General features: G+C 36.0%; 1 protein-coding gene across 1 annotated transcript; it reads left to right on the top strand.

Moving 5' to 3' along the window:
• Positions 1-4,974: 4,974 nt before the first annotated feature.
• LOC149796834 (large ribosomal subunit protein eL31-like) lies at positions 4,975-20,538 on the top strand. The gene is made up of 5 exons (XM_089961480.1): positions 4,975-5,014; positions 10,992-11,103; positions 11,908-12,033; positions 18,986-19,098; positions 20,476-20,538. The coding sequence occupies exons 2-5, from the start codon at positions 10,997-10,999 to the stop codon at positions 20,505-20,507; spliced, it is 378 nt and encodes a 125-aa protein (XP_089817606.1). The 5' UTR covers positions 4,975-5,014; positions 10,992-10,996; the 3' UTR covers positions 20,508-20,538.
• Positions 20,539-27,525: the final 6,987 nt, after the last annotated feature.

Below are 27,525 nucleotides of genomic sequence, written 5' to 3'. Positions count from 1 at the left end.
GTAAGCTTTACAATGCTTGTACGTATCAATGACGATTAGTTAGAAATAATTCATGTTATTGCATGTTCATAAATTTATTTCTCTGTCTGAAAACAGCAGACAGCTGTGTCTACTAGACAAATACAAGATATATCACAGACAGAAACATCACTTCTAAAATACAAAAAAAATGCCATCAAGGAAACAGAAGAGCAACAGAAACATTTGATTCAATCAGGATGGCGTTTATTATTATTGAAGAGATTTTAAACATTATTGTTTTGTTCCTTTCTCTATCAGACTTCATAGTGTATCATACAGAGACTCCTGTAAACCAAAATACCATAAAAACCCTTGAAAACAATCGGGATTAGAGGCACAAATGCATTAATAACTACGCAACCGTTACACATTTATTTATTACTTACTTTATTCTCTCTGTACATTTAGATTCTTTATTTTCCACTGACTCCTTCACATTAGCGGGTTTTAATTTTTTAAATCTGTATTCAAAGCAGGTGCATACAAAAGTGAATTAAATTAAGAAAAACAATTCTGGTGAAGAATCTAATTCAGTTTCACATTATTAAATTCATTTCACATTTTAGTCTTCGTAATTCTATTAAACAGGTCCACTAGATGTGCTATTTTTGTCCAAATAAGATCAAACCTATTACATGCTTTCCTTCTCCAATAGCCGAAACGTTGTTTGCTGTACAGCGCATTTTCCTCATCAAAGTGCATCTTTTCTGGACTTAGCTCTTGAATAATGTTTTGAAACAACATGCATATTATCTCGTTTCTTCGCTTTTACTTCTTCAGTTTAGGCGATTTCTATAAAATACGTGTTTGAATCCATCGCTTGTTTTTCCAATGCCTACTCATCAGAAATATCAGCCTGCCTCTGGACATCCTCGTGACTAACAGAGACCCTTTGTAGGGAAATTTTTCTTTCTGCCTATAATGTGCAATATGCAGAAATATTGTTCATTTAGCCATTCTTTCAAGTCAGTGAGGGTTATCTTCTTTATGTTCCGTTTAACGTATTCCCAAAAATTAGTTATATTTGCGTAAACAAACGAGAATCTTAGAAACATAGATATGATCTCTTAAATATTGTTATCGCTCTACAAAAGCATCCAGTGATGGGACTTTGCTGTCTCAGATGGAGGCCATTTCAAACTGTATAAAAACAAAGATAATAATATACGCTGCACAAATTTTCTCTTGGGGTTATCAACAAGAGAACAGGACATCAAGTCACAAAAAGGAACTTTTATTTTCATAATTTTGCAATGTTACTTCAACCCTTTCAAAAATGTGAATGACCTCACATTTATGTTAAATTCTGCCATGCATAAGGTTGAATCGAAACGTGCCATATTTTATCTCTGTATCTTTCCAAATTGCTAAAGATTACCTTTGTATATTTCCCGGGACCTCCAAGTTGTACTGTATATTTAACCGAAGGTAATGCAGGCTAAAGTTAATCTCTTACGCAAGGTTACTGTGACCAGAGAGAAAATCCAGCGTCTTGAATCGGCACAAGCGTTAGATCGAGCGACTTCCCAACTATGTGTTACAGCTTTGTCCAAAGATCAGAGGAACCCACGACGAACGGGGCGAGTTTTAAATCCGTCCCCAGTTGGACCGACAGCGAGAAGGACATTGTCCTAAGTTTGATTGGATCGGGTCAAAGCGACATCCAATCGGAATTGAGACGGAGGGTGTGATAACAATTTCGATCCGAATCATAGCTTCTAACGAGCAAGCGAAAATTTAGTCTCGCCTATGAAGGTTGCTGAGCAATATAGGGTTACTCCCAGAGAGCCATTCGTAATTTGGCGGTAAAACTTAGAGAGAAGATTCTAAGGAAAGACAAGGCTTCGTAAAGGTCAGTAAGTTATTTGCTCGGTTTTTGCAGAATATTACGGCATTGTAATTGTAGTTATGTGTAATATGTATACTTAATTACAATGATCGTTTAGTACGTAGAATTCCCTTTGTAGCTTTAGTTTATATGCGTATTTGAAAAAATGAGGTTGAGTATTATGTAGACAATTATGTAGATTGTTAGCTTGCGGACTGGATTAATTTTGTCATTCGCTATTACGTTACTTCGTAGTAAACTAGTGCATGTATTCATGTGATATGTTAGATTTTAAACATGTGTTAGGAGCGAATTTGGAAAATGTTTGAAGTGTGTAAGATTAGTTAATATGGATGCATGGATATTTAAATATTTGTGTAGTTTGTACGAGTTGTAATCTAAAAAAATAAATGCGTCTGATTCCCGTGATATTGTTTAGTATAATGGGATTAGGAATATGTACTGATGAGACGCAATTTAGTGATGTATGTATGAGAGGTAATTGATACCGTGCATTTATTACGACGTTGTTTTACCATACAAGAACGTATGAGTATTTCGATGTGAATGAACGCGTCGCCGAAGAAATGTAATAGCCTTTATCTGATGATAGGTTGGTGTAGTGTGAGATGAGAGGGTTAATGGAAATATTGTACCGTCCTCGTGTTTTCAGAATTAGCTTTTTCTGGGCGGGGGGGGGGGGGGGGCATGAGTTTCGGTTCAGTGAGTCCCGAGACTCTAAGATGGGAGACCTAAGTAAGTCTAGCAGAGCAGTCGGAGTCAACAAGTCTGGTTTGGGAGGAGGAGGAAACGGTGTCAAGGCGGAGAAAATGGAAAATAAGGAGGAGTATAGAGAAGTCGATGAGGAGAAGGAATTTGGAGAAAGTCAGGAGGAAGAGGAGAAGGAATTGAAGGAATATGAGAGAATAATACAAAGATGAGTAGAATACAACGACAGGTGGAAGGCTATCGCACACTACTAATCAAATGATGCAATAGGCTATCACAGGGTCGAGCGGAAGGGGAGTACATGTGAAATTTTAATCATTTGACTATTGGATTGTCATTAAATTGTTATACGTGAAATTCGCTTTTTTTTTTTTTTTGCATATACAACCATTTAACCGTCGGCATTGCTGACTGAGGGTTCAGAGCTTTACACCTATCGTTCACTAATTTAACTTCCAAACAAAATCGAGCCCAGGTGGGACTTCTATAAAAAAAAGTTTAATAAAATATTGGAAGCAACGCACTCCACACCTACAGCAGTGACGGCATAACAACCCGTCACGCTACAAATGATTTATTAAGAGGTCTAGATTATGTCATAGTCTAGGTATGGATGCTGAATAGATGTCATGGAGATATATTAATGTTCTGTACTAGGGTTTGTGTATCAGCTGTCAGGCCGCGAAATGACACATATTAGCCTTGGTTTCTGTTGAAATACGATATGACGATATCAAATGTAACAAGAAAGGGGATAATATTCGATCCCAGATATAAAATACTGACAAATATTTAGGTTGTCTGTAATTAATTTTCAAAGTGAAATAGCTACGTATATGCACATACACAGTGGGAAAAGGAAGGAGACAACCCAGTTACGTATGATGACCCGAAATGAGGCGAGAGAGAGAGAGAGAGAGAGAGAGAGAGAGAGCAGACAAAAGGATTATGTCGACTCTAAACTGCCACCAGCATTGAATTTTGAAAGGATCGGTAAGTAACTATGTTAAACAATTATGACGGACAATTGATTTCAATCGTTCGCACGATTCCATGATGAAATTTGTCTTATCGGTATAAACAGAACGGCTAAATGCATTTTTTTCAAACTTGGTCATTGTTTTTTAAGAGAAATGTGTCCTTCAAAGTTCATGTTCAACATTTTATATACAGAGGCTGGTGAAGTTCTGTTTTGTACTTCTGGTTAGATCTCCATATATTCCATTTATAAATTTTATATTTTATTATTTACTCGACCTGAGTAATAACACCGTGCTCGATCATCCTCTAGATAACGATAACGAAATCACCACGTAACAGCTATCATGCAGAACACATAAAGTATTGCCATGAGAAATGGGATCCCGATTGCCGAGTGGTCTAAAGCGCTCTCCGTTACGGATCACTGCCATCTCACCTCTGTCTGCGTAGGTTCGAGTCTCGGATTCGGCCAATGTGGGCATGTGAGAAAGCTTGCCAGTAGCTTCTCGAGGGTCGGTGGTTCTTTCCGGGAATTTCCCGGGTTCTTCCTCCACCATTAATACTGGCCGCCATGTATAGCCTATCGTGTGCTGAAAAATGGCGTTAAACCCAACAACAGTAACAACAACCATGAGAAATAGACTCTAAACTGCTGTGAAGTCTTAACTGATAGAACAAGCTAAATTTGCAACATAAAGGAGCATGCTTTAGTAGTAGTAGTAGTAGTAGTAGTAGTAGCAATGGTGATGGTGGTGTACCACCGAAGTCTTTTAGAAATGAATGAACCCGTGATATTTATTTTCATCACATGAACTCAGTGATACCTTTGTACACATTTCTTCACACTTATCCTTTGTAAATCCTGTTATCAGTAGTTTGAATTGATTGTCATTGCAGAGACAAATCTGGCAATATTACAGTGGGGATTGGGGGTGGGGATCGAAGCTAGTAGACGAAGGGTATGTGGAACAAAATCCCCGCGTGGGCAATCGAGTAAAGCTCCTTCAAACTCCGACATTTTTTGGCGTTTATATGGGACAATAAAGTCTCGTGCCTAGGGTAAAGTTCTGATCCTAACAGTGGATTTTCCTATCCTACACCTTTGCGTATGAAGGATTCCATTAATATTTCGATTTGTTCAGTGTACAAAATGCACAAACTGTCTATTAAACTGCCAATCATGTCATGCATGAATTTTTTACAAGAAAATCATTATCAAAACACTAAAAGACTGTTCCCAGGAAGTCTGAAAGGTTCGCTGCTGTTTTTGGACAAAGCTGGGGAACTTAGCAAGGCCTCGATATGCATCAAACGTCTTCCTGGACTGAGAAACACTAAAGGGGCATTAACTCCATTTGTCTTATCATATTGTCGGGTTTTCTTTACCATTGCCTCCCTTGTGATATTCCCAGCATTCCTCGATCACTTCCTTTTACTTCCGGTTTCCAACGTTGAGTGAGTTGAATTTTTCACACCACTTTTTCAATCACTATTCATCACATTATTTTTTAGAAAATAAACCTTATCAAGCATTCATCAATAGGAAGATTGTCCATCGTTGCAGTTTTTATCCAGAAATTATTGGTATACTTTTCCAAATTGTCAGTAATCTTTTCAAGAATTGGCAGACATCACGTTATTGTGTTGATGGTTGTTTATATTTCAACTTCTATCACTGGTTTTTGAAATAATAAAATAATGGGCAGAACTTATGCATAAAGCATTAAATATAGAGGTTATATGTTGCACATGATGAAATTAAACAGCAACATCACCGCTACTTTATCGGTACCCCTTGTAAAGATGGCGTGTAATTTCAAAGCAACTTGAAAGGTGAACGGTGTGATCAAAGGGTTCCAAATTGTGTCTTTGAATTTACGTTTAAATAATATATGTACTTTAAATAAAATGACATGGGACGACACCTCGAAACGAACTTGTACGTACTCTGAAAATGACGCATCTGACCAGTATGAAATGAGGGTGGGGGTAGCTTATTGCCTAGGTATTGTATCCGCGCCAGATGAACTGGAGGCCAGTTGTCAAAAATAATGTTTTAGTTAGCAGCCCATACTGACACTGTTGCAGAACTTCAAGTTACGATATGGGCAGTCTTTCGCAGCTATGGAATTTGGAATTTGACCCCGTTTTACTGGCGACATGGACAGACTGGAGCTATGAAGAGTTTTCTTAGTCCTACAGTGTAAGACTGCACCAATATTTGTGTTTGGGTTGATGTCTTGCCTAACTAATTAGCATATAGCATGTTGCCAGGTTTTATGGCTCATAAATGAGGGGCAGAACTTTTGAGGAATACCTTAAACACTTGGCAGCCCATATCAACATTTCCACAAAATAAGTTCTGATTACTTTGGTTGGACTATACTTCGATGAATTTTTTACTATAGTCTGATAATACAAACCCGTTTGTTTGTACCCCCTACCAATTTAAATAACGGAAACCTTTAATGTGACAAAAAGTGCAAGGAACTTTGTCAATTCATTCATTGATTTATATTTTCTAACCTGACTCTGAGTAGAGTGGCCCTAACACCGTCATCTTACGCGTGTTTCATGCTTAATATAAGTTTTCAGTGCAATAGACGGACATGCTCGGATCCATTTCCATTTTCTGGACAAGGTCATTTTTAGCAAAGGGGTGTATCACAACTACAGCTGTACATGGGGCCCCGAGTGGCTGAGTGGTCTAAAGCGCTCTTCGTTACGGATCACTGCTATCTCACCTCTGTCTGCGGCGGTTCGAGTCTAAGATTCAGCCAATGTGGGCATTTGAGAAAGCTTGCCAGTAGCTTTTCGTGGGTCGGTGGTTCTTTCCGGGGTTTTCCGGGTTCTTCCTCCACCATTAATACTGGCCGCCATGTATAGCCTATCGTGCTGAAAAATGGCGTTAAACCCCACAACAACAACAACAACAGCTGTACATACATAAGTCATCTGCTTCTGATATTTACAATGTCAAATCAAACAAAGGAAAATGGGAACTACGCTTTTCATGTGGATTTACAAGCAGCTTAATTTCTATGTTCATGTATGCAGAGGGATATAATTCCAAACTCTCAACGTTATGTAATTTACACAATTGTTCAGCATTTGCTGAACATGATGAACTACATCATTATGTCATCTGATGGAAATAAACTAGCCTATAGTGTACGCAATATGGCACCGTGTCAGTATGGAAAGTCCATTAAGCATGAAATGGTGCAGGGGATGCCATCATTAGTGCCATTCTGGTCACAGTCAGGTTAGAAATTATAAATCAGTGATTCAATTGACTTAGTTCTGTGCACTTTTTATTACATTAAACGTTCTCGTTTTTGAAATCAGTAGAGGGTACAAACAAACGGGGATGTAGAGTCAGACTATAATGTGTTCAAATTTTGACAAGCAAATAATAGACATTTTTCAAATGTGATGATATTCACTTCATTTGGTTAAAATGACTTCATTTGGTTCAAAGTGATGTGAGCCAAGGAATGCTAAAGTCGGTCAAGTTCAAGACAAAATGATTAAGATATACAGTAAAAACTTATGAGTGAACACCTGTCATTTCTGACCACAGTCGTAATGCACATATCAGTTTATAAAAACGCTGTCTTGAGTTACCACCTGCTGAACACGACTACGATGTCTTGGCAAAAAATTTCATTTCAGCAAAAACAATATTAAATTCTGCCGACCGTTATTTAATTCTTGCAATGAGCGCTTACACAGTTCTACCACCCCCAACACCACCACCCCAAAAAAAGAAAAGAAACCCAGACCCATAAATAGACTGGCTACCATTATTAAAATAGTTCAGATATGTTTCTAGTATTTATAATTTCAATTGTACATCAGACAAGTTGATGTGGATTAGCACTTAGCCTGGTTCCCAGCCTTTTTGTTGCTAACACTTGTATGTACGTCCAAGACCCAGTATCCCTCTGAACAACCATATCGAAGGAAGAGAGATACCACTGATCTGTATGTAATCTATTGTAATGAGGACTGCTTGAAGATTTTCTGATAAAAACAAACACAAAAAGAAAGAAACAACAGTCTGGCTTCCAGTTTGTATATAGTGAGAGAGTGTGTAAACCAGGCTAATGTATATGTCGTGGATTGCCATTGTGGAGCCGAAATTAAAGTAGCGGTCACATATGTTGTTTTGTGTTTAGAGTTCATATTGCCTGGGGGTGAATAAGGTCTTTGTCTATTAAACCAGCAAGTGAGAATCATTTACGGGTTCAGTTGATAGTGTTAAAGGCTTGTGATGTTTGGGGGGGGGGGGATGTCGATACAGTGATTACATCCCAATCACCGAGCTGTTGTCTATTCAGGTTGATGCGACTGGGTTACACACACTGTTTACTAGGGCATAACCGACTTTTGATCCGGAAATCGGATTCCACCGGATAGTATGAACTTCCGATTAATCGGAGTCGGACAAGGCAGGAACAACCGATTCAGATAATAAAAATAATAAAGTTGAATTTCTATAGTACCATGTCTAACACTGCGTGTCATTCGATAGTGCGTTAATAAAGTTAAATAAGAAGTCAGAAAAGTCCAGTATGGTCAACACAACAGGGGGAAACGATAATACTAGAGTTAGACCGAAAGATTTAAATTTATTAAAATATATAATACAGTCCTACCCGTTTATGTCAACATCCTCAATAATGAAGGCATAATATTGAATACATTGACACATGCTAATGAGGTATTAAAAGAAAATGATTCCGCAAGAGGCCAACTTTATAGGACCAAACAAAAGCCTGTTTTATTTTTATTTGACCGCGACATTAAAGCATGGCGGCAAGATCAACTAATTGTTGAATAAAGTACAGGATGTAACTGGCCGCTTGCCGACATAAATGGTTAAGGCGGGAAAATAAAAGCCTGGCGGCAAGATCAACTAATTGTTGAACAAAGAATGGGTCGAAACTGGCAAAAAAATAAAAAATTTCATGGATTCTTTGTGGCTTTGAACTTCGTTGCATTTTGCTATAGTCCTGCCATATCCTTCCCCTTGTGACATCGGTGTGATATGCAAAACGTGTGTAACACGGTTTAAAAAGTTAATTTGAAAAACCTTTTAATTTAGCATTTCCGATTAATTGAATCGTATCCGGAATCGGAAAAATTTCATGCCCAAAATCCGGAATCGGAAATCAGTAGAAAAATGCTAATCGGTTATGCCCTACTGTTTACAGAGCTAATTCCTTTATGTTTTTTTTTTAATTAAGCCATTCATTGACTTTTGTCTCCTAGTAAATAGCTGTTTCTTTTTATTTCATTAATTAGATATGCAAGGTACATGTATAGATTTTTCATATTTCCCCAAATCCTAGACAAAACCATCTTAACAGTCGATATTACAACTGAGCACAAATCATGTTAACCCCTAGTACCTTAATAACAATGGATGTACCTCAAACTAAAAAGAGACAAATTTTAAAGTGGGAGAAAATAATCATTGTAACTGAAAGAAGTGAAAAAGATCTGACAATATTTTAGAACTATTAGTAAAGAATATATGTGCAGTGATTGCATATATTTTTTTTTAAAACGTTCTGAAACTGGACCATGGAAATTGGTCTTTTTGTACATACCTGTTATGAGAGTCCTCCTGTCTTTAGAGACTGTTGTTTGTTAGCAGTAGGGGCTGTAACAGGTTTTACTATACTAATATTGAAGATAATGATTAGATAGTTTTTTCATTAAAGATGCATTATCCCTTTAACTGATATCAGCATTCCTGGCTTCCATCACATTCAATGTCATTGAGTTGAAGCTTATACAAAATAAAAGACAAATTTGATAGAAACTTCATTCAGTTTGAAAGTGTTTTTGTGATGATAATAAATAATAGTGTATAAAACTTGCATATTGCTTTTGCCTGTATAATAATTATTTTTTTATCCCACCACAGGGCTGAGCAAAATTGTTTTTACCACTAGTCCAGGACAAGTGGTTTCAGAAAATTCACTAGTCCCACCGTTCTCTTCACTAGTCCCACATTAGTTTTCACTGGTCCCAAAATGGTAATCACTTGCCGAGATTTGATGAGACATATGTACTTAATCCATAGAAGAAGAAAAAATAATATACAACATAATTATTAATTAAAAGAATTTAATTTTTAAAAACATTGATTGTTATACATTTGGCTTCTTCAGGTTCATGTATATATGTTTTAGCTGATGGATTTGAAAATATGCCTATGTATGTGTCTGCCACCTGCACCAGCACGGCAGTTGGTAGCTATGTCTGGGTTGAAATCCTCAAGCTCTGGTCCATTTGCAGAAATGTTCATTAGCATTTGGAAACTCTTTTGGTTTAAGGAATTCCTTTAAAAAAAGTCTTGATTAAGTTCATTGAACTAAATCCTCGTTCACACTCAGAATAAGCTACCGCACACTCAGTGTCCGTCTTACATTTTATCCTCCCATTTTCAAACAAATTTACCTTCGCCAAATCGCCATTATTACCTTCCTTGCGAAAATAATTTAGCAAACTCATTTTATCCACAGAGTAACTATCAACTACTTCTAAAGTGATCATAACATCAATGTTATCTTTTAAATATGAACTGAAACAGCTCATTAATTAGCGTAATTGTTTCACTTCAAACACAATATCGCATGTGGAAGTTAATCATCTGTATAATCAATTATAAATTAAAGAGTCATTACTGTCATTTAATCAGTTCATAAAGGAAACCAACACTGATGTCGGTAAAGCACCTTTCATTAATTTAATTACACTGACTCGCTGGATTAAAAAATCATAGTGAGCCGCTCATTACGATCTAGATTGAGTAAACTCATTGCAACAAAACCGCTTACAACACTGTTAATTGATCATGATACTGGCTTTCTTTTGTTTGACGTATTTTGATATGCTGATAATTTGGTCGCTTAGCCCAATATGCAGTCAAGCGGTAACAGGATGTATATGTATACACGAAGAGGGTAGGATCAAGTATTCAGTATGCCCAGAGGGCATGATTGGCCAAATTATGGTAGATATAGTGATTAAAGCATGAAAATAAGGACTAGCCCGACTTTTTTAAAAATCACTTGTCCCGGACTAGCGACTTGGAAAATTTTACTTGTCCGACTTCAAAAATGACTAGTCCCGGACATCGGGCTATGAGATTTGCTCAGCCCTGCGCCAATAAACTCCATGTTCTTACCTGGACCCCTTTTCTTACCCCATTTGAACTGTAATATTTACAGACTGCACATCCACTTCTGCAGTGTCAAAGGTCTACAAACAGTTCACTACATCTTGCACAAGTCGATGAATAAGTATCGAGAACTCCACCCATGATGGGAAATTGTCAAATGCCTTTGTTTCCCAGTTTAATTTATGTTCATGTACATGGGCATATTAATGTTTATTTTTCCTTTTTTTTCTTCAGACAAAATGGCACCTCGAAAGGCTAAAGAAAAGGGTGACAAGAAGAAAAATGCTATGAATGAGGTTATCACCAAGGAATGCACCATCAACATTCATAAGCGCATTCATGGCATGTAAGTCTGGTATGAGAGAGTGCTTAAAATATGTTTGCAAATCAGAGACCTTGGGTGAAAGGTATAGAGTTTGTTTACCTCATTTGAAAAGAGCCTTTTCCAATTGTTTTACACATAGACACATGGCTGTAATTGCGCAGCAAGTTCTAGCTTGTTCACAATTGAAGCCAAAGGCCACATTTCAACAAAACATTTATATGCCAATAAAATAAAAGAAATTCAAAACCTGTCAAGTCTAAATTACTGTCATTGAAATTTTTAGACCTGCTGGACTCGGATTTGACACTTGCATTATTTGTAAGTTAGAACTGAATGTTGTGTTAAATCTGTATCTCCCTCCTATAAAACGTGATTTTCAGGCATTGTATCAAGAAATTGACTATATTTGACTTGGTAAAAAAAAATTATGAAGAACAAAACTTTGAGTATAAAAGTATTTAAATTGAGACCCTCGACCAGAACAAAAATCTTGAGGTCCATAAGACAAGGACTAAAGAGTTGCACAATATAATAAAAATCGGGGGGATAAATGCAAGGCCACAGATAAAGTTGTCAGATATCTTCGACCCTACTGTCAAGTACCATGGACTTCATAAATTACTAAAGGCTATGATGTACATTTGACTTTTAAATGTTGCCAACAGGTTCCTTTATTTAAGCAGCAGACATTAAATCTGATTTATTTTCGTCTTAAATTTATACCATAAATTGTTGAGACGAATATATTTGCAGGAAATCTTATGCAGTACTTGCAAAAATATTTACAAATCAAGCACTACCTATATATTTTTTTCTTGCTTGCAGGGGTTTCAAGAAGAGGGCCCCAAGGGCTGTGAGGGAAATCAAGAAATTTGCTGAAAAGATGATGGGCACCCCAGATGTCAGAATTGACCAGAGACTGAACAAGCATGTTTGGTCACAGGGAATCAGGTGAAAATATGATTCATACATGTGCCAGGAGAGAATGTTTCAGTTTTAAACAAATCACACTGAAATATTTTAATTTGGGTCTTTATACAAGCTGTATGGTGCATTTTTCTGGCCTAAATGCAGGACAAGCTAATGAAATTGACAGTTGTCTTGTATAAACGGCAATCAGGCTTTCAGTGGCCTGAGGTTCCACATCAGAATGAGCTTAGTTTTGTATGTTGTGTTCATACATGATTTTTCACAATTTTAAAGCAGAATTCTGCTTTTCTTCTGACGAAAATCAGATTTTTCTTGATATGGTCGGTTTTTTATTTCATCTATGATGCAGTTTTTTAAAAACAGTCTTTCCAGTCTCATTTTGCAATGACCCTTGTAAATTATTCGTTCCATATATTAGTTATCACCTGACTCTCATAAAGAGTATTCTGATTGGTCAAAGGTTTAAATTCATCCAGTGAATCTTGGTGTAATGGAAACTGATGGTAATGGAAAAAGTGTGCTTGCAAAACATTGCATCCCATGTTGTAGAGAGAGAGCATGACACAAAAAGTTTACATAAAGGTTTTAAAAACGTATAGGATGGCTGGAGTGAAAAGTTGACGGAAATTTAGTTTATAAAGAATACTGAATGCCAGAGGGCTGGCATTTTGTGACCTCTGCAAGAAAGATCAGAATTAAAGTAGTCGCAGTTGGAAGAGTTTGGAACAGCACCTGCAAAAGAAGCTGCACATGGAAAAATCGAAGCTCGGAATGCATCTGGAAAAAGTGCAGTTAATTATTATAAGAAGGAAGATTTGCAAGAGAGAACAGATGTAGCCCTCTGTCAGAATATGCGCACTACATGTTGCCAACACAAGCTCCAGCTTGAATGGAAAAAGGCTGTCATTGAGAAGGAAAAGAAACGATTGCACATTGAGCCAAAAACGTCAGTGATGACAAAATCGAAGGCTAAATAAATCTTTGCCAAAGCCGCAAAAAGAGCTTGACTGGCATATCAACAGGTTGTGTCCATTGGAGAAAAAGACAAGTGAATGTTTGGGATTTGTATATAGTTGATGTACTAGGGTGTTTATTTTACAGATTTGTTATGAAAAGAGAGAAGTAATATATAATTGCCAGAAAAATTGGCAAATTGTGACTTGATTACGATGTAAACACTGACATGTACATCAAAATATTTCAGCATCAATAGTATTGGAGAATAATTTCATGTGACTATAAATATTGTGAAATTATTTAAAGTTGGTCAGTTTTGGTAAGTTTATTAATATTTCAAATGATGATTTTGGTTTATTTTATGATCATAAGTTGTGCTGGGAGCAGAATTTTATGAGTGTAAAATGTGTTTTTGGCCAGCCCCTGGTCCTCCAGTTTGTGACCCCCAAACACCACTTAAAATTTTTTCAGCTTTTTTTTTAATGGAAGACCAAAATCGTGTCTGTGTATTGTTCTTTTTATTTGTATATCCCTGTGAAGTGCCATATTTTTTTAGTTTTGTACTTATGCAAATAAAGTGCTGTACATATTTGATCTTAGCCAACAAAGAAATTTTCCAGCGCTGAGGTGGATTCTAATCACTGATCACTGAGACAACAGATATTCATCCTCATCACCACTATTTTCAACACTTGTCAAACTGCTTCATTGGACTAGTGGTTAGAGCATCTGGATGCGGAAGGTCATGGGTATGATCCCTGGCGAAGTCATACCAAAGACTTTAAAAAATGGTACTAACAGCTGCCTCACTTGGCGCTCAGCATTAAGAGGTTAGTATTAGGACTGGTCATCCTGGTGTCAGGATAATGTGACTGGGTGGGACATCATGCTACATGTCTGCGGCATGATTCCTCAGTGCTAGACGTCACTATAAACTGCCACACTGCAGACATCGTAGCGATATGACTTAAAAAATTTTTAAAGCTCCATTAAAAATTCAAATCACACACACAACACTTGGCAACTACATTTCTACAACAAAGCCACTGACATGGACACAATGATAGCTTGATACCAAAATGAGTCCAGACTATTGAAATATTATGTTCCAATTGGAGACTGTACAAAAACGTGTTTCTTTAGATATTTAAAAAGAAACAAGGTTTGTAACTCATAATTTTATTTTTGTACATAGCCTTCGATTTTGTAATGTTTTGGAGGCTTTTATTTAGTAATCATGGTGTCATTTCAATGTGGGAACATTTTGCATTTTGGCGAACTGTCACGTGTCTTGTAATGTAAATGTGTGTGAAAAAAAGGGCTTGAAAATGTCAGCATTGTGATTTTTCATCTGGTTAAACAGTATTGCATTCTATTCAGGTCATGTGTATTTTCAAGACTGCACAGCAAAATGAGATACATTGTCATGTCGAAACTAAGATGCCAGCAGACTATTAACTTGCATTTGAAAGAATTCCATGTGTCTGAGCAATTTTCACTAACTTCTTTACTTTACAGTTTCAATCAAACCTCCGTTTCTAGAAGTACTAACATGTCCAGATGTGTTAGATCGTTGAAAAGGAATATTTCTCCACATTAAGACAATGTAAATACAAATATCATTAAGAAATTATGGTTTTGGTGTGAAACTGATTTCTCAGTTTACAATTCAGTCTTTGTATCTTGTACATTTTTATGAGGGGCCATGTATGATTAATAAATTTATATAGTCCTCTTAACTGGTGATATTTTCATGATTTGGACATATTTTGGTATGAAATTTGTGTCGGTACCCGAGTAAAACACAAAGCTGGTTTCCTTTTCAAAATGTTCCAGACTGACGAGTAGTCAAAATAGACAAAAGTAATTGATAATTGACCCATGATTCATTGACCAGGGTATTAAACAGACATATTTATTCTCAGTGTGAAAGTCTAGAATGTTTGAGAGACAACAACCGAACATTGACATCTTCCATGCTGTTGGAGCGTGATTGAAGGCATCACGGTGGAGAATCCGAAACTAAAAATGATTATTTGTTATTTTGTGCACACAAAAAATAAACAATTAAACAGACCGTGTAAATGATATCTCCTTCTATTATGATTGTCCCTTTACGATGACATCATTAGCCCACTATATGCAATGAAAATAATGGCTACTAAGAATTTGACATGGGCCACTACTATTTCTTCTTGTGGCTGTTGTTTACATGAAGATTGGAAAAAAATAAATTCCTTTTTTAAAAATGCACATCTCATACAATCAGTCCTTTCACAGTAACAAGTTTTTGCATATAACACAAGCATTTTTTTTTTTTTGTAGTCCTTTGCCTTTGTTGAAGTAGGGGTAAATTTAGATCAGTTACCAGGACGATCTTTTTGGTAGTCATCATCATTGATGATCTCAGTACTTAGGAGATGTGTATTGTTAATGTATCCTGGTTTCCTCAGGAGTCTGCTTAAATTTTCTGTGAAATAGAAATGACCTTTCCTTGTCTGCATTGTATTGTGGCAACTTTAATACACCTTTTTTAAATCCACCAAAAAACTATAAATTATGTCTTGCCTGCCAGAACTAATTAAGATTAGTGCTGTGAAAATGTAAGAAACAGGAGGGGTACAAGACATACCCTGTATACCTTTTGTATAATAAATAAAAAAAATTAAGAACTTAATTTTGATGATGTCTATAAATTGCAATTTATGTTAATTGTTCCAAGGTTTACCCCTATGGATTAAGCTTCAAAAATAATTTGGATTATTTAGGATTTACTACAGAGAACTACTGAATCAGCAAATTATTACACGTCTTGGTGTTTCTTTCCAGGGAAGCAAACTATTTCAAATATAGGTAGAATGGATAAGAGTGATACTGGTTTTAAGAACCATTTCTTCTCTTGGTTAAAAAAAATAGATAATTATGTATTTTGTCATAAAAGAAATTAAATTTATTTCTGGATGAATTTGTTTATGTTGCTGAACTGTCATTTCTATTGCTATACTACTGCCAGTGGTTGAAAACTATAGACAGACTGCTTTTGGACTTCTGATTGAACAGGGAAAGGGTAAGCAGTTCTGTGTTTGAAGTGAAACTTGCATGTTAATAAAGACATACATGTATCTACATTCAACAATAAATGTATTGTTATCACTTTACAAGTAGATGCCAGATGGTGATATTCACTATGTGGATAAAATGAGTTTACAGACTTGTTTTCGCAAGGATGGTAATGATGGATTTTCAGGGTAGAAAAACTTGCATGGAAATGAAGGGATAAAAGAAGTCTGAGGTAACTATTTTTCCAAAGATACATACACCAGAATATGTAGTGGCAAGAAATTCCAAATATACAAATAGCAGACAGATATTATCAGCTTTATTTTGTTGATAATCGTCATGGTATTAATTTATAGACTCTCAAGGAAAGATGTTTGGTAGTAATTGAAAACAACATCGAAATTGGCTTGGGTTGGAAATCAAACCAATGTTTTTGTTCATAGAAATTGCAGATTTGATCCAGTCTCCTGACATTATTTGCAGCACAGTATGCACATGTCATTATCAAGCATGTGCAAGAAGTCCTGAAGTGAGAGCTTCTGACACTCCACTAAGATGGAAATGAATAAAAGGAATGAGAGCTTTAACATGGCCTAGCCCAGTATGGAAAACCATTTTAAGATATGGTAATGTTGTGTGTATCACAGGGGAAGGACAGTGGATCGTGGTGCTAGATATGAGAACAGACTCAAAGAATAGAGACATTGTTCTGTCAGTTGATCAAGTCTCGAGAAGTATTTGGTGAAGGATTGAATTTCACTAAATTCCTGTCCATTCTTGCTGATGGAAGTATTGTGCTGTAATATCACTGCAAGTTATAGTGTATACCATCTCGTCAGATCTAGTCAAGAGATTGAAAGTTTTGGACAAGTGAAAAGATAGGTGGAAGAAGGGACTTTGCTGAAATCATTTGTAGCAGACAAGCGCATGACAAAAATAATGTTAACCCAGACATCAATTTCAAGCAATGGGTGTGGTTATATATGTTACATGAACACATTTCTAGTATTCCTTTTTTTATTTTCCTGTGTGTCTTCATACCTTTAATTTTTATATATATATATATATATATATATATATATATATATATATATATATATATATATATATATCATCTGCGAGTCAGACTGGCACTCCAGCCCCACCCAAAATCAGAGAATTTCTGATGGTGAAGCAGGTGGAGATGGCTTGTATACTGTATCTTATAACTGCACAAGGCACTTCACATATTTCTTTGCATAGGAAACTGGAACACATTTTAATTACAAAGATCCACAGTACAGTAACTTGCATAGCTACAGATTTTACATATAAATAAGTGGACTAAATAGATCTATAGACTTTACACAAGAGACATATTTTGAGATCCACTAGTTTGAATAATTTATGCCAGAACAAGAAAATGCAAGAGGGCAAAGTATAATTGTTGATACAATGTGTTTTTCTTTCGTAGGAAAATTGAAATCTGAAAATCTTCAGTTTAACTATCGTATGGAGGGAGAGAGGGATTATTTTTTGAGTCATGACAGTTTTCCACAGTATTGTTCATTCCAGCAATTTAATTTATTTTAATCGCAGTTACATCTGCTGTTAATTGCAAGGTTATTTTACTGATGTTAAATTTGACAACCCAAGTCTTAAATTTAACAAATGGCAACAACTTCTTAAGAACAGATTATTCAGTTTTCAGAGGGTACAGGATTAAGATTCTTTTTAAAACCATCAAAATAGATTTAGTTAGGGGAAAGGACTATGCTCTATACATAATTTTGCTTAGAATTTATGTATTGAAGGAAAGAAAAATATCCTATTCAGAAAGAAAATCCGGATGATTAGTTGTATCCAGTTGTAAATCACACCGGTGTCTATCTTTCAGTGGGTGGGCTTCATGCATGGGCTATTCAAACATTGATGAGCCCCCTCCATAGTGGTGAAATACATTTCTGCAAAGTCACTCTGGTGATCGTGAGTTATTTACCCTCCATCACATAGAGCATGGAGGGAATTGAATGCCACACAGCAACGCTTGGAGCTGTCCTATATATTCATCTTTGAGGATGCTACTTGCCTTGGGAGGAAAATCAGTCACACTGACCTATTTTTCATGCTCCAGTGCCCTTGATGAATTTTTTGCCTCTGGTTTAATTGAGGCTTTAGTACAGTTCTGAAAGTGAATTACTGTGATGACTTAGCAGTTTGTACACTAATGACAAGTGACATTATGTAATGTATATGTTTTTGTTTGTGTGTGTTTAAAATTATTCTTTGAACAATTAACATTAAGGATGTTCTGGTAAAATATAATTGGTCCTTAAGGAAGGCACTTTTAATATGTGGTAGTCACCCTTGAATGCAATTTAGAACTTTATTACTTTCATATGATCTCTAAATGATCAGAGTACTCTATCATACATTTTTAACAAAGCATCTTCTCTGGGTACCAAGAATGCTTAAATGGAACTGCTCTTAATTGTAATTTGCTGATATCAATAAGTTCTTCATTTTGTATTATATAACAGTACTGATATAAACCCCACTTTGCTAGGAGAACTTTCCTCTATAAATGGTGGGGTTTGTCTCCCACCCCTGCAGTTTTTCTTTGAAATCTGATGCATACTCAAAATTATTATTAAATAAATTCCAAAAAAGATTTTTTTGCAAACTAATCAAGCACATTGCATCTACAAGATACAGATAGTTTGAGAATTGTATATCAAACTTGATTAAAAAATTTTACTGCAGCAAATGCCACTGCTATAAAAAAATGATTTTGTTTAATACAAAATACTGTAGATAATTTTCAGAAAAGCAAAAGTCACACGCCTGATTGCTTTATAAGCCCAAAATTTAGCTATTCGCACATAACATACCAGTAGATTTGTCTTGTCATTTGGTTGGAATTTTGAGAAGAGCAGATCAAATTTATCAATGCAGTTTTTTCCCTCCATTTTTCCAGGAATGTCCCATACAGAGTGAGAGTCCGGCTAGCTCGTAAGCGCAATGAAGATGAAGACTCTACACACAGGCTTTTCACACTTGTAACTTATGTGCCCTGTCCATCATTCAAAAGTAAGTGTATAAAGTACATCTTGATATGCCTGCTGTCAGTGGAGAATATTTTGTTATGTCTTGTCAATCTGTCTTATCAATTTCATTCTCTACCAGATACAGTTTGCAAACTTTTTGGATGTCTTGCACATTGAATAAATTAATAAAGGAAATAGTCATTTTCGTGTCAGATGTCAAGGTCACTGACTGAACAAAGAAAAATAGTTTGCAAAATGACGTTCTACATCACAGACTTTGATAAGGCTGCCTGGATGGCTTGTACTTGGATACAGCATATTGAATTTGGGTTAAAAAAAACTTTGAAATCGAGGTCACTGCAGATGAAAGAAGCAAAATAGCTTTAACAAAAAAAAACATAATTTTGCATCATAAACCTGAACTAAACTTTTGTCAATGGCTTACATTTTGGGTAAAGAAGAAGCCTATCAAAGTGCGAGGCGGGGTGGCAAATATCATGGTTGCTGACTGAAAATGGTTTCTACAAAAAATATCAGTTCTTGACCATGTGCCTTTGCCAAATGTTGTGGTTGACTTTAAACTATGAATAAGAAAAGAGCCAATTGATTTTAGTGTTGAAAAGGTCAGTGTCACTGACTGAAATGGTTGTTGTTAATAATTTTACTTCTATTCCACATGCCTTGATCATTTTAGAAGGATTTGATTTAAGTATGGAAGAAATGTATTGATTTGAGGGTCCAGAAGTCAAGGTTTTTGTGACAGAGTTTTCAGAATAACTTGTTATAGATTAAATTACTTGACTTTGTAAATGTCTTGCACTTGAGGTAATAAAGAAACCTTTAGAATATAATATAATAGGAAAATGGTTTGTTCACTGAAGGTTTACTTCAAGACTCAACCAGAAGTTCCCAATTATTAGGACCTGTTTGTTCAGTACTTTTCACTGATCTCCAGTCAACTATGCCCTTCTAGCATTTACATAAAGGACTATTCAGCATGGGGTGGGTGTATAATACACCCTATGTGGCAGACTTGCACGCTATGTTTAGAACCCAGATAACAGTTGGCTCCTCCTGTTTGTTTTTCAAAGGCATGTTGGTGGGTGGAGGTGGGTATCTTTACGGCTAGGGCAAACCTAACCTGAAAGCAGAAAGAGTTTTATGATGATCATAGAGTTCTTACTGTCTTTAATGTTTTTCAAAGCTTGTAAGTAAAATGCTCCCATTCACACATGAATATATTTTACATCAGACTTGTGCTAAGGTTTCAACAAGCCTGCTTACGACTGGACTTGATTCTACACCAACAAGATAATGAATGTATGAATCCAAATCAGATTGCTCTGTACAAAATTGTAGCTTTTTTTATTGTGTCCAAGGAAGTCCGGGTTTGAAAGTTTTCTCCCATTTTTCTTTTCAGATACACATACCATAAATGTGGATAATGAGTGAAGAATACAGTCAATAAACCATTGAAGAGGAACCTTGATCTTTGCCCTTTTTTTATTTCCTTTCTATACTTATGTTTGCAATCTTTTTTGTTTTTGCTAACATCATTACTCTCAAGTTGTTATCAGTGTATTCTATTTTTAGCTCCTCTGGTCATAGGCGAGAAGAGTTTATGGGATGATCTTTGATCAGTTGTCCGTCTATCAAGTAGAACAGGTTGTCACTATTCCTCCTAAACTGCTTGGAGGATTGCCATGAAACTATATACACACACATTCATTGCATGTTCTATTGGCCATTATTGAAAATGGTGCTGTTTGGACTTGAGTATGGCTGCCACAGTAGCCATCTTAAAAGTTTTTTGCTACTCCTCCTACATTGATTGTCATATCAACATGGGGTTTGTACTGAAAGACTTTGTTATCTAGTGCTCAGGGGAAACATGCTGCTTGGGTGTAGCATAGCTGCCAACCCTCACGAATTTGGTGTGAATTTCACAACTTTTTCAGCGATTCACGCCACAAGCCAAAAATTCACGAATTCTACAATCCTCAATTATTTTAAATCTTTAATAGAATAACCGATTTCCCATTAAGCACTAGTCGTGATCTTCGCAGTTGCCAAAACAGTCCAGTTCTGCTGGTCGCGATATTAGATCTACAGCCGATTAGTACAGTTGGCCCAGTAGCAAGCATTTTAGCCTATTTTAATCCCCGTTTTACAAATGCTTTAGAGAGAAACTGGGGCCAAACCGGAATTTCACTCCGTGCATGCGTCACCAACACTGATTTGAGTTGGGTTCAGCATCGCATGTACGAGTTTGAAAATGTCTTTACCACCAAGGAAAAAGAAATGTATTACTCAAAAAGTGGAGTTTAATTTGGAATATGTCAAAAATTGGCAGTGCATTCTGCCATTAAACATTGATATTCGTCATGCTTTTTGCACTCAGTGTCCCATCGCAGAGACGATGTTAGGAAGTACATTGGTTGCAAAAAACATGTAGAAGTTTGGAAAATTAAGAATTTGCAGATTTCAGCTCTGGAATATTTTAAACAATTGGCAGAAGAAATGCAGGCTACCAACACTGAAGCATTATTTGTGAGTTTTCTTGTCGAACACAATCTACCTTTATCAGCTGGAGACCATGCTAAACATTTGTTCTGACAAATGTTGCAGCACTCAAAAATCGATTCCAAATTTTCCTGTGGAAGGACCAAACGTGCTGCAGCTCCTGTGCATTCCTCACAGCAACAGTGCAAGCGAAAGTGTATTTTGTCTAGTGAGGAAACATAAGACTTTAGGGCCTCCTTAGCTGCAGAAAATTTGTCAGCAATTTTAGTCACCAAGATCAACCAGCCGGCATGAAGTCTGAACTGTTTAGAAAACAAATTTATGATCAAGCAGTTGAGGACGTTCAAGTCTGCCACACTATCATGTCTTGATAAATAAATATTTCTGCTTATATGTAGTGTTTTAGTTTAATATTGCGAACTTGATATAGTGTGGTATTGACGGTCAGAGTGGATGAAGTTATTGTCATGGTATTTTTCACGACTTTTTATCCCTATTTTCACTAGTGGCCACGTGGTCTAAGGTGCTTGCTTTAAAGGTCTCTATCTCACCTCTGTCCATGTGGATTCATATTTCAGCTTGGCCAACAGCGCATTTGAAAAGCTTGTCAGTAGCTTCATGTGTGTCAGCAGCTTTTCCTAGTTTCTTCTAACATGAAATATATTGGCTGCTCTGTGTCATCTGTCATCCTGAAAAATGGCATTAAGCCCACTTCAAAAAAATCACTTCAGCCCTTGAATGGATAGTTGTGTCAACTTGGGATTTTCACTGAAAGACTTTTATCATGTTGGTTGGTATTTAGCTGGAAGACTTCTTATGATGTCTAGTTGATCCTACATGAAAATGGTGCTGATCTGATGTCTAATATGGCTGCCATCTTGAAAATCTTGCTAATGACACTCTCCCAGAATGAATGATTATATCAAGATGGAGTGTTCAATCAAAAGCTTGTGATTTCTAGTTGGTCCTTAATGAAATGGTGCTGATCTCTGTTCCAGTATGGCTGCTGGAGCAGCCATCATGAAAATGTTATTGCTACTCCTGAACAAAAAGTCCCATTGTCATGGGAGTTTTCACAAAAAGACTTTCATTGAAGATCAGCTGTTTAGAAATGACCTCCAATATGGCTATCTTTAAAAAAATTTTGTAACTACTCCTAGACGACATGCCATATCGAGATTGCAATTTCACCAATTGAGTCATTGTATGGTTCATCTTAACTGTAAATGGTGCACGTCTGATATCAAATATGGCCACCACTGCAGCCATCTTGAAAATCTTCTACTCAAAAACAAAGTCATGTTGACTAGAATTTTAATAAGGTCTTGTTGGTGTTACATTAAAAGTGTGATGATTTAAAGTACAATATGTCCAAGATGCATTATATAGGCCATGTTGAAAATCTTGTAGCTTCTCTCAAATTGAATTTCTTTTTGGTATGTGGTTTATATTGGAAGAATTTTTGTGGTGCTGGGGTCTCGGACTCAAATCAATATCAGGACTAGTCCATTGGCTCAAGGGCTGCATCATTGAAATCTTTTCATACATCGAAAGTGGATTGTATAAAAGGTGGCCAAATGAAATGTTAGAAACAGTATAACAAAGTTTATAAAAACTGAGGCTGTGGAGAAAAACTTGAATTATTTTACCAATTCCTGTTGTCATGGGCTGCAGGAAATTATGAACTGCACCTATTCGAGACCCTTGGTGTAGTTGGTCCTCGATGAAAATGATGCAAACTGACCTTAAGTTTAGTCACTATGGTGGGCATCTTGAAAAAAATGTTATATATACTGCTTCCAAATGGATGGCTATCAAAAATAGGGTTTTCTCCTGTAGACTTTTGATTATACATGATATGAAAAGAAGAAAATGGTGCTGATCATAACATCCAACATGCATCCACAATGGCGGTTGTGAAAAAGTTGATACATAATTAATGGTCATATTGACCTGGTGTTTTCACTATGTCTGCTTGGTTCTAAATGAAAATGTTGCCAGTGTCCACCACAGCAATTAATTTGGAAATATTGCTAACAAATATCTGAGATGGTTTCAACACGATGCAGTTGAAAAATAATAAATGATCTTGTATTGAATTCATGGAAATTGTTTTCACCACGTAACGGTTCAGTACATTTGAGGAACTCGTAGTTTTGGCCAGGAAAGTTATACAGTAACCAGTATAGTTCTGCAACCACTGCACATCTACATTTTGATAGGTGAATTGTGTTATAAATAGATATACATTTTAATGGTTTTGCCACTTGCAGTCCAATTTGGTCATTGCCCTTGTTCAGTCTGTATTAAGTCTAATAACCAACATTACTCAAAAACCATTTAAAACATTCAGAGGCAATTTGGTATGCATATTAAGCACGTAGATTTGCATTTTATGTGGATTGTGTTGTCAACTTTACTTTGAAAAGAGTTATGGCCCTTGTCATATACCATGATCTTTAGAAGGGATGTAGCTTTTAACTGGCATTGCTCAAGAATCATTTGACATTCTGACAGTTTGGTATGAAAACTATTAGACTGGCATGTGTTTTTTATGGGTTTAGTCTTGTTTGTGTGAGTTGAGACTTAAACAGTTTGGTATGAAACTATTCGACTTGCATGTGTTTTGTATGGGTTTAGTCTTGGTTGTATGAGTTAGACTTGCATATCAAGCACTCCATGTCACAGAGAAGATTTATGTCCCCTGAATGCCGATCTACTCCAAACGGATTTTCCATCAGCAGTTATGTTGCTTACAGTCCTGCCCAAGCATAATTCAATAACAGACCCATAGCAATGAACCCACCACTAATAAATCCAGTTGCCATATTGAAGAAATGTAAAAGCTTGAACTTGGGTGTTGAAGGAATATACTTGTACATTTCCATGAATGATGAAAGACCAGATCAATATGTTCTAAATATACAAATATTTGAACTTTTAATGAAGTTGCTTAGATTGTTTATGAGCACAGTTATGCAAGCATTATGTATGCAAACTGCGAAACGAATACTATCCAAGCTTAAAATAATTTATTTATTATCTACATATGTGTTCATTAGAGATGCTTAGTATACCATTAGTATTTTAACAGGGTCAGAGGTCACTAATGTTATGGACACTGATGTTTGCTGAAGAATATTCTATATTAATGACAATAAAATTATAACTTGAAATGTTTCCGATTTTCTCCACATATTTTTTAAAATTGATATGGAACATGTTACACCTATCCCTCGATAACTCGCGCACAACGGGGTTCACGAACATAGACCGCGCTATAAGCGAAGCGCGGGTCACCGAGGGACCTCCAAAAATTGAGAAATAAATCGCTTTGATATCGAGAAAACCGGGTGGGGGAGGGAAGCGGCGTTAGGGAACTGGGCTGCTTAATGACTGAATCCTCATTTTACAATCCCGTCGGTAATGCTTTTTAATATCGCGCTTTTTCTAATGAAGTTGTACGTTATTCTGTTTAAATAACATTTATTTTCAAAATGTCCAACGTATGAAAGATTGTTCCAACTGGTTTCAACAACCATCATGTGTGCGCGAAAAATCTGTATTACGTCATTGCATTTTGTTTTCTTGATGAGTCGGGTCCCCGTAGTGGTGTTTAGTAGTATCCTGCAAAATCAGGAATCCCCATTGCAGGGAACTAGACTAACTTTGATACACCACCAAACAAGATTCCTTTTCTGCAATAACACGCGACATTTATTTCGTGACACAATCATCTACGTCGAAACTCAATTTTTATATTGTTCAATTAGTACAATACTGATTTCGTGATTTCATCGGAAGCAGTAATGAAACTTCTTATCATCAATGAGAATATATCTAAGTGCCAGTTCAAGAATTCTCTGAAACTCGCTTGCCCACAAGGGTCCGTGTCTGAAATCAAACTCTTTATTTTCCGATGTATTAATTCCGCTTGGAGGATACTAATTTCTTAAGGAACAAAAACGAAAGACTTCGGAGGATAATAATTTAAGTGATGTTTAAAAAACGAGAGGACAAGCTAATGGGTACATTTGTTAATCAGAGTATGGCTAAAATAGCAAAAACTAGATAAAAACAAAATTTTAAAATAATGCGTAACAAAAGAAGACAGCAAAACCAGAAGAAATTCAGAATCAAGCGAATAGCAAAATTTTAGCATCGAGAAAAAGAATTGACTTACAACATTTTAGGATAGTATAATAAGCACTGCTCATAAACCCTGGTTTAGTTCGGCTAGTTATTTTTAATGTGAATGCCTCTATATTGAAATAAACATTAAAGGGAATACTTATATATTGAAATAAACTTTGACGACAATACCTGTATACTGAAATAAACTTGAACCTGAATGTCTGTATATTGAAATAGAACTTAAAAGGAACACCTGTATATTGAATGAACTTTAGGCATATATTCTTAAATATATTGAATTCGAAACTGAAGTTGTAGATTTAAAAAATCAGAGTCTTTGATATTTGTAATTATTTCAAATCGAACATGGAAGAAGACAATGGGCAACTTCGGGTAAGTTAAATACATTCTGTCTGTATCACTGTCTAAATGTATGAATGTCATTCCTTACTGCCGTTAACCGCATTTCCGTGTGGTTAGCAATATTAATTCGGATAAAAAATGAAGTATTAACGATAATTTAAATTTGAAATATTAACGATAATTTAAATAGACTATGGATTAGCAGCTTCAATTTTTTTTTCTAATCGATATTAAAGGTTGCATGCTGTATCTCCTTAGAAAAAACCAAAAACAGTTGGGATTATGGTAAGCGCCTTAATTTTAATTTGCCTCAGCATTGTCGTCCACGATTTATCTCCTCTTGTTCGTGGTATGCTCCATATGCGTATTTTGTTTATATGACGCATTTAATATTTATATATATCAATGTCTGCTTATAGAGAGGGTTGTTTTAAACGTGGACTAGTTCTTTAAGATTTTATTATGTGCATATTGTTTTTCTTCTCTATTAACTTTACATTGTTAGAAATGTGCAGGATTTTTCCATTCTGCACTGCTTCAAACTTCACGACAGTTCTGTTTGAAAATAGATTGCCTATTAGGAACTACTTTTGATTGTAAACAAACAATAAATGTTCATGTAACACACGGTGGAGCTTTTGATTTATTAGAATTGTCTGTGGATGAACTAAACAAGCTTTTTGGTCGATTTAAAAGTAGAGATTATAAAGCTGACGATGTGGATGAGTTCAATGAGTCAGAAAAGAAACTTTCAACCAAGTCAATGACTGACTGGTGACCACAATGTCCACAACAACCGTGAGACACGCAGTATTCAAAATACCATTATATCATTTAAACAGTAATTTAGGAGAAATGTTCATAACTATTCGCAAATAGAATGGTTGAGACTATGAGCCGTGCTCTCAAAGGTCTTTAAAAAATAGCATAAAAAGGCATGTTAGGCCAAGGGTTATCCTGTCTTCCTAGTAGATTGTCCCATTTGTCAAGTAAGACCAAGCTCAAAATTCGGGGGAAAAATGCAACTGAAGAAAGCGGGTTTTGGTAGAAAACAAAAATCTTCAGAGTCATTAAGCCACGACGACGAAGTCTTGTTTTCGCTGGCGAAATGGACTGTCAAATCGCAGCGGTTTGCAATTTTAACCGTTTTACGTATTTGAGAAAATGTTTGGATTTACAGTAGACCAGCGATACAATTCATACAGGTGGCGTAAATAGCTAGGATCCCTCCATCAAAGAGCATACAAGTGACAGGACATAAATAGGTCGTCTTTATACTATATAAATTTCCAACAGAAATCACGTTCTCCTTACTGCACTCAGAAACGAAATGAATGTGATATTTCCTAGGAAACAATATATAATCATGCGTCCTTTTGAAAATGTCCTAATTTATGATTCCAAACAATGAATGGCAAAACAGAAAGAAGTGTGTAGCTGCATCAAAGCC

Source organism: Sinohyriopsis cumingii, chromosome 6 (genome assembly GCF_028554795.1).
Source record: "Sinohyriopsis cumingii isolate HCF-2022 chromosome 6, ASM2855479v2, whole genome shotgun sequence".
NCBI lineage: Eukaryota > Metazoa > Mollusca > Bivalvia > Unionida > Unionidae > Sinohyriopsis > Sinohyriopsis cumingii.
This window is presented reverse-complemented; position numbering and strand designations above follow the sequence as displayed.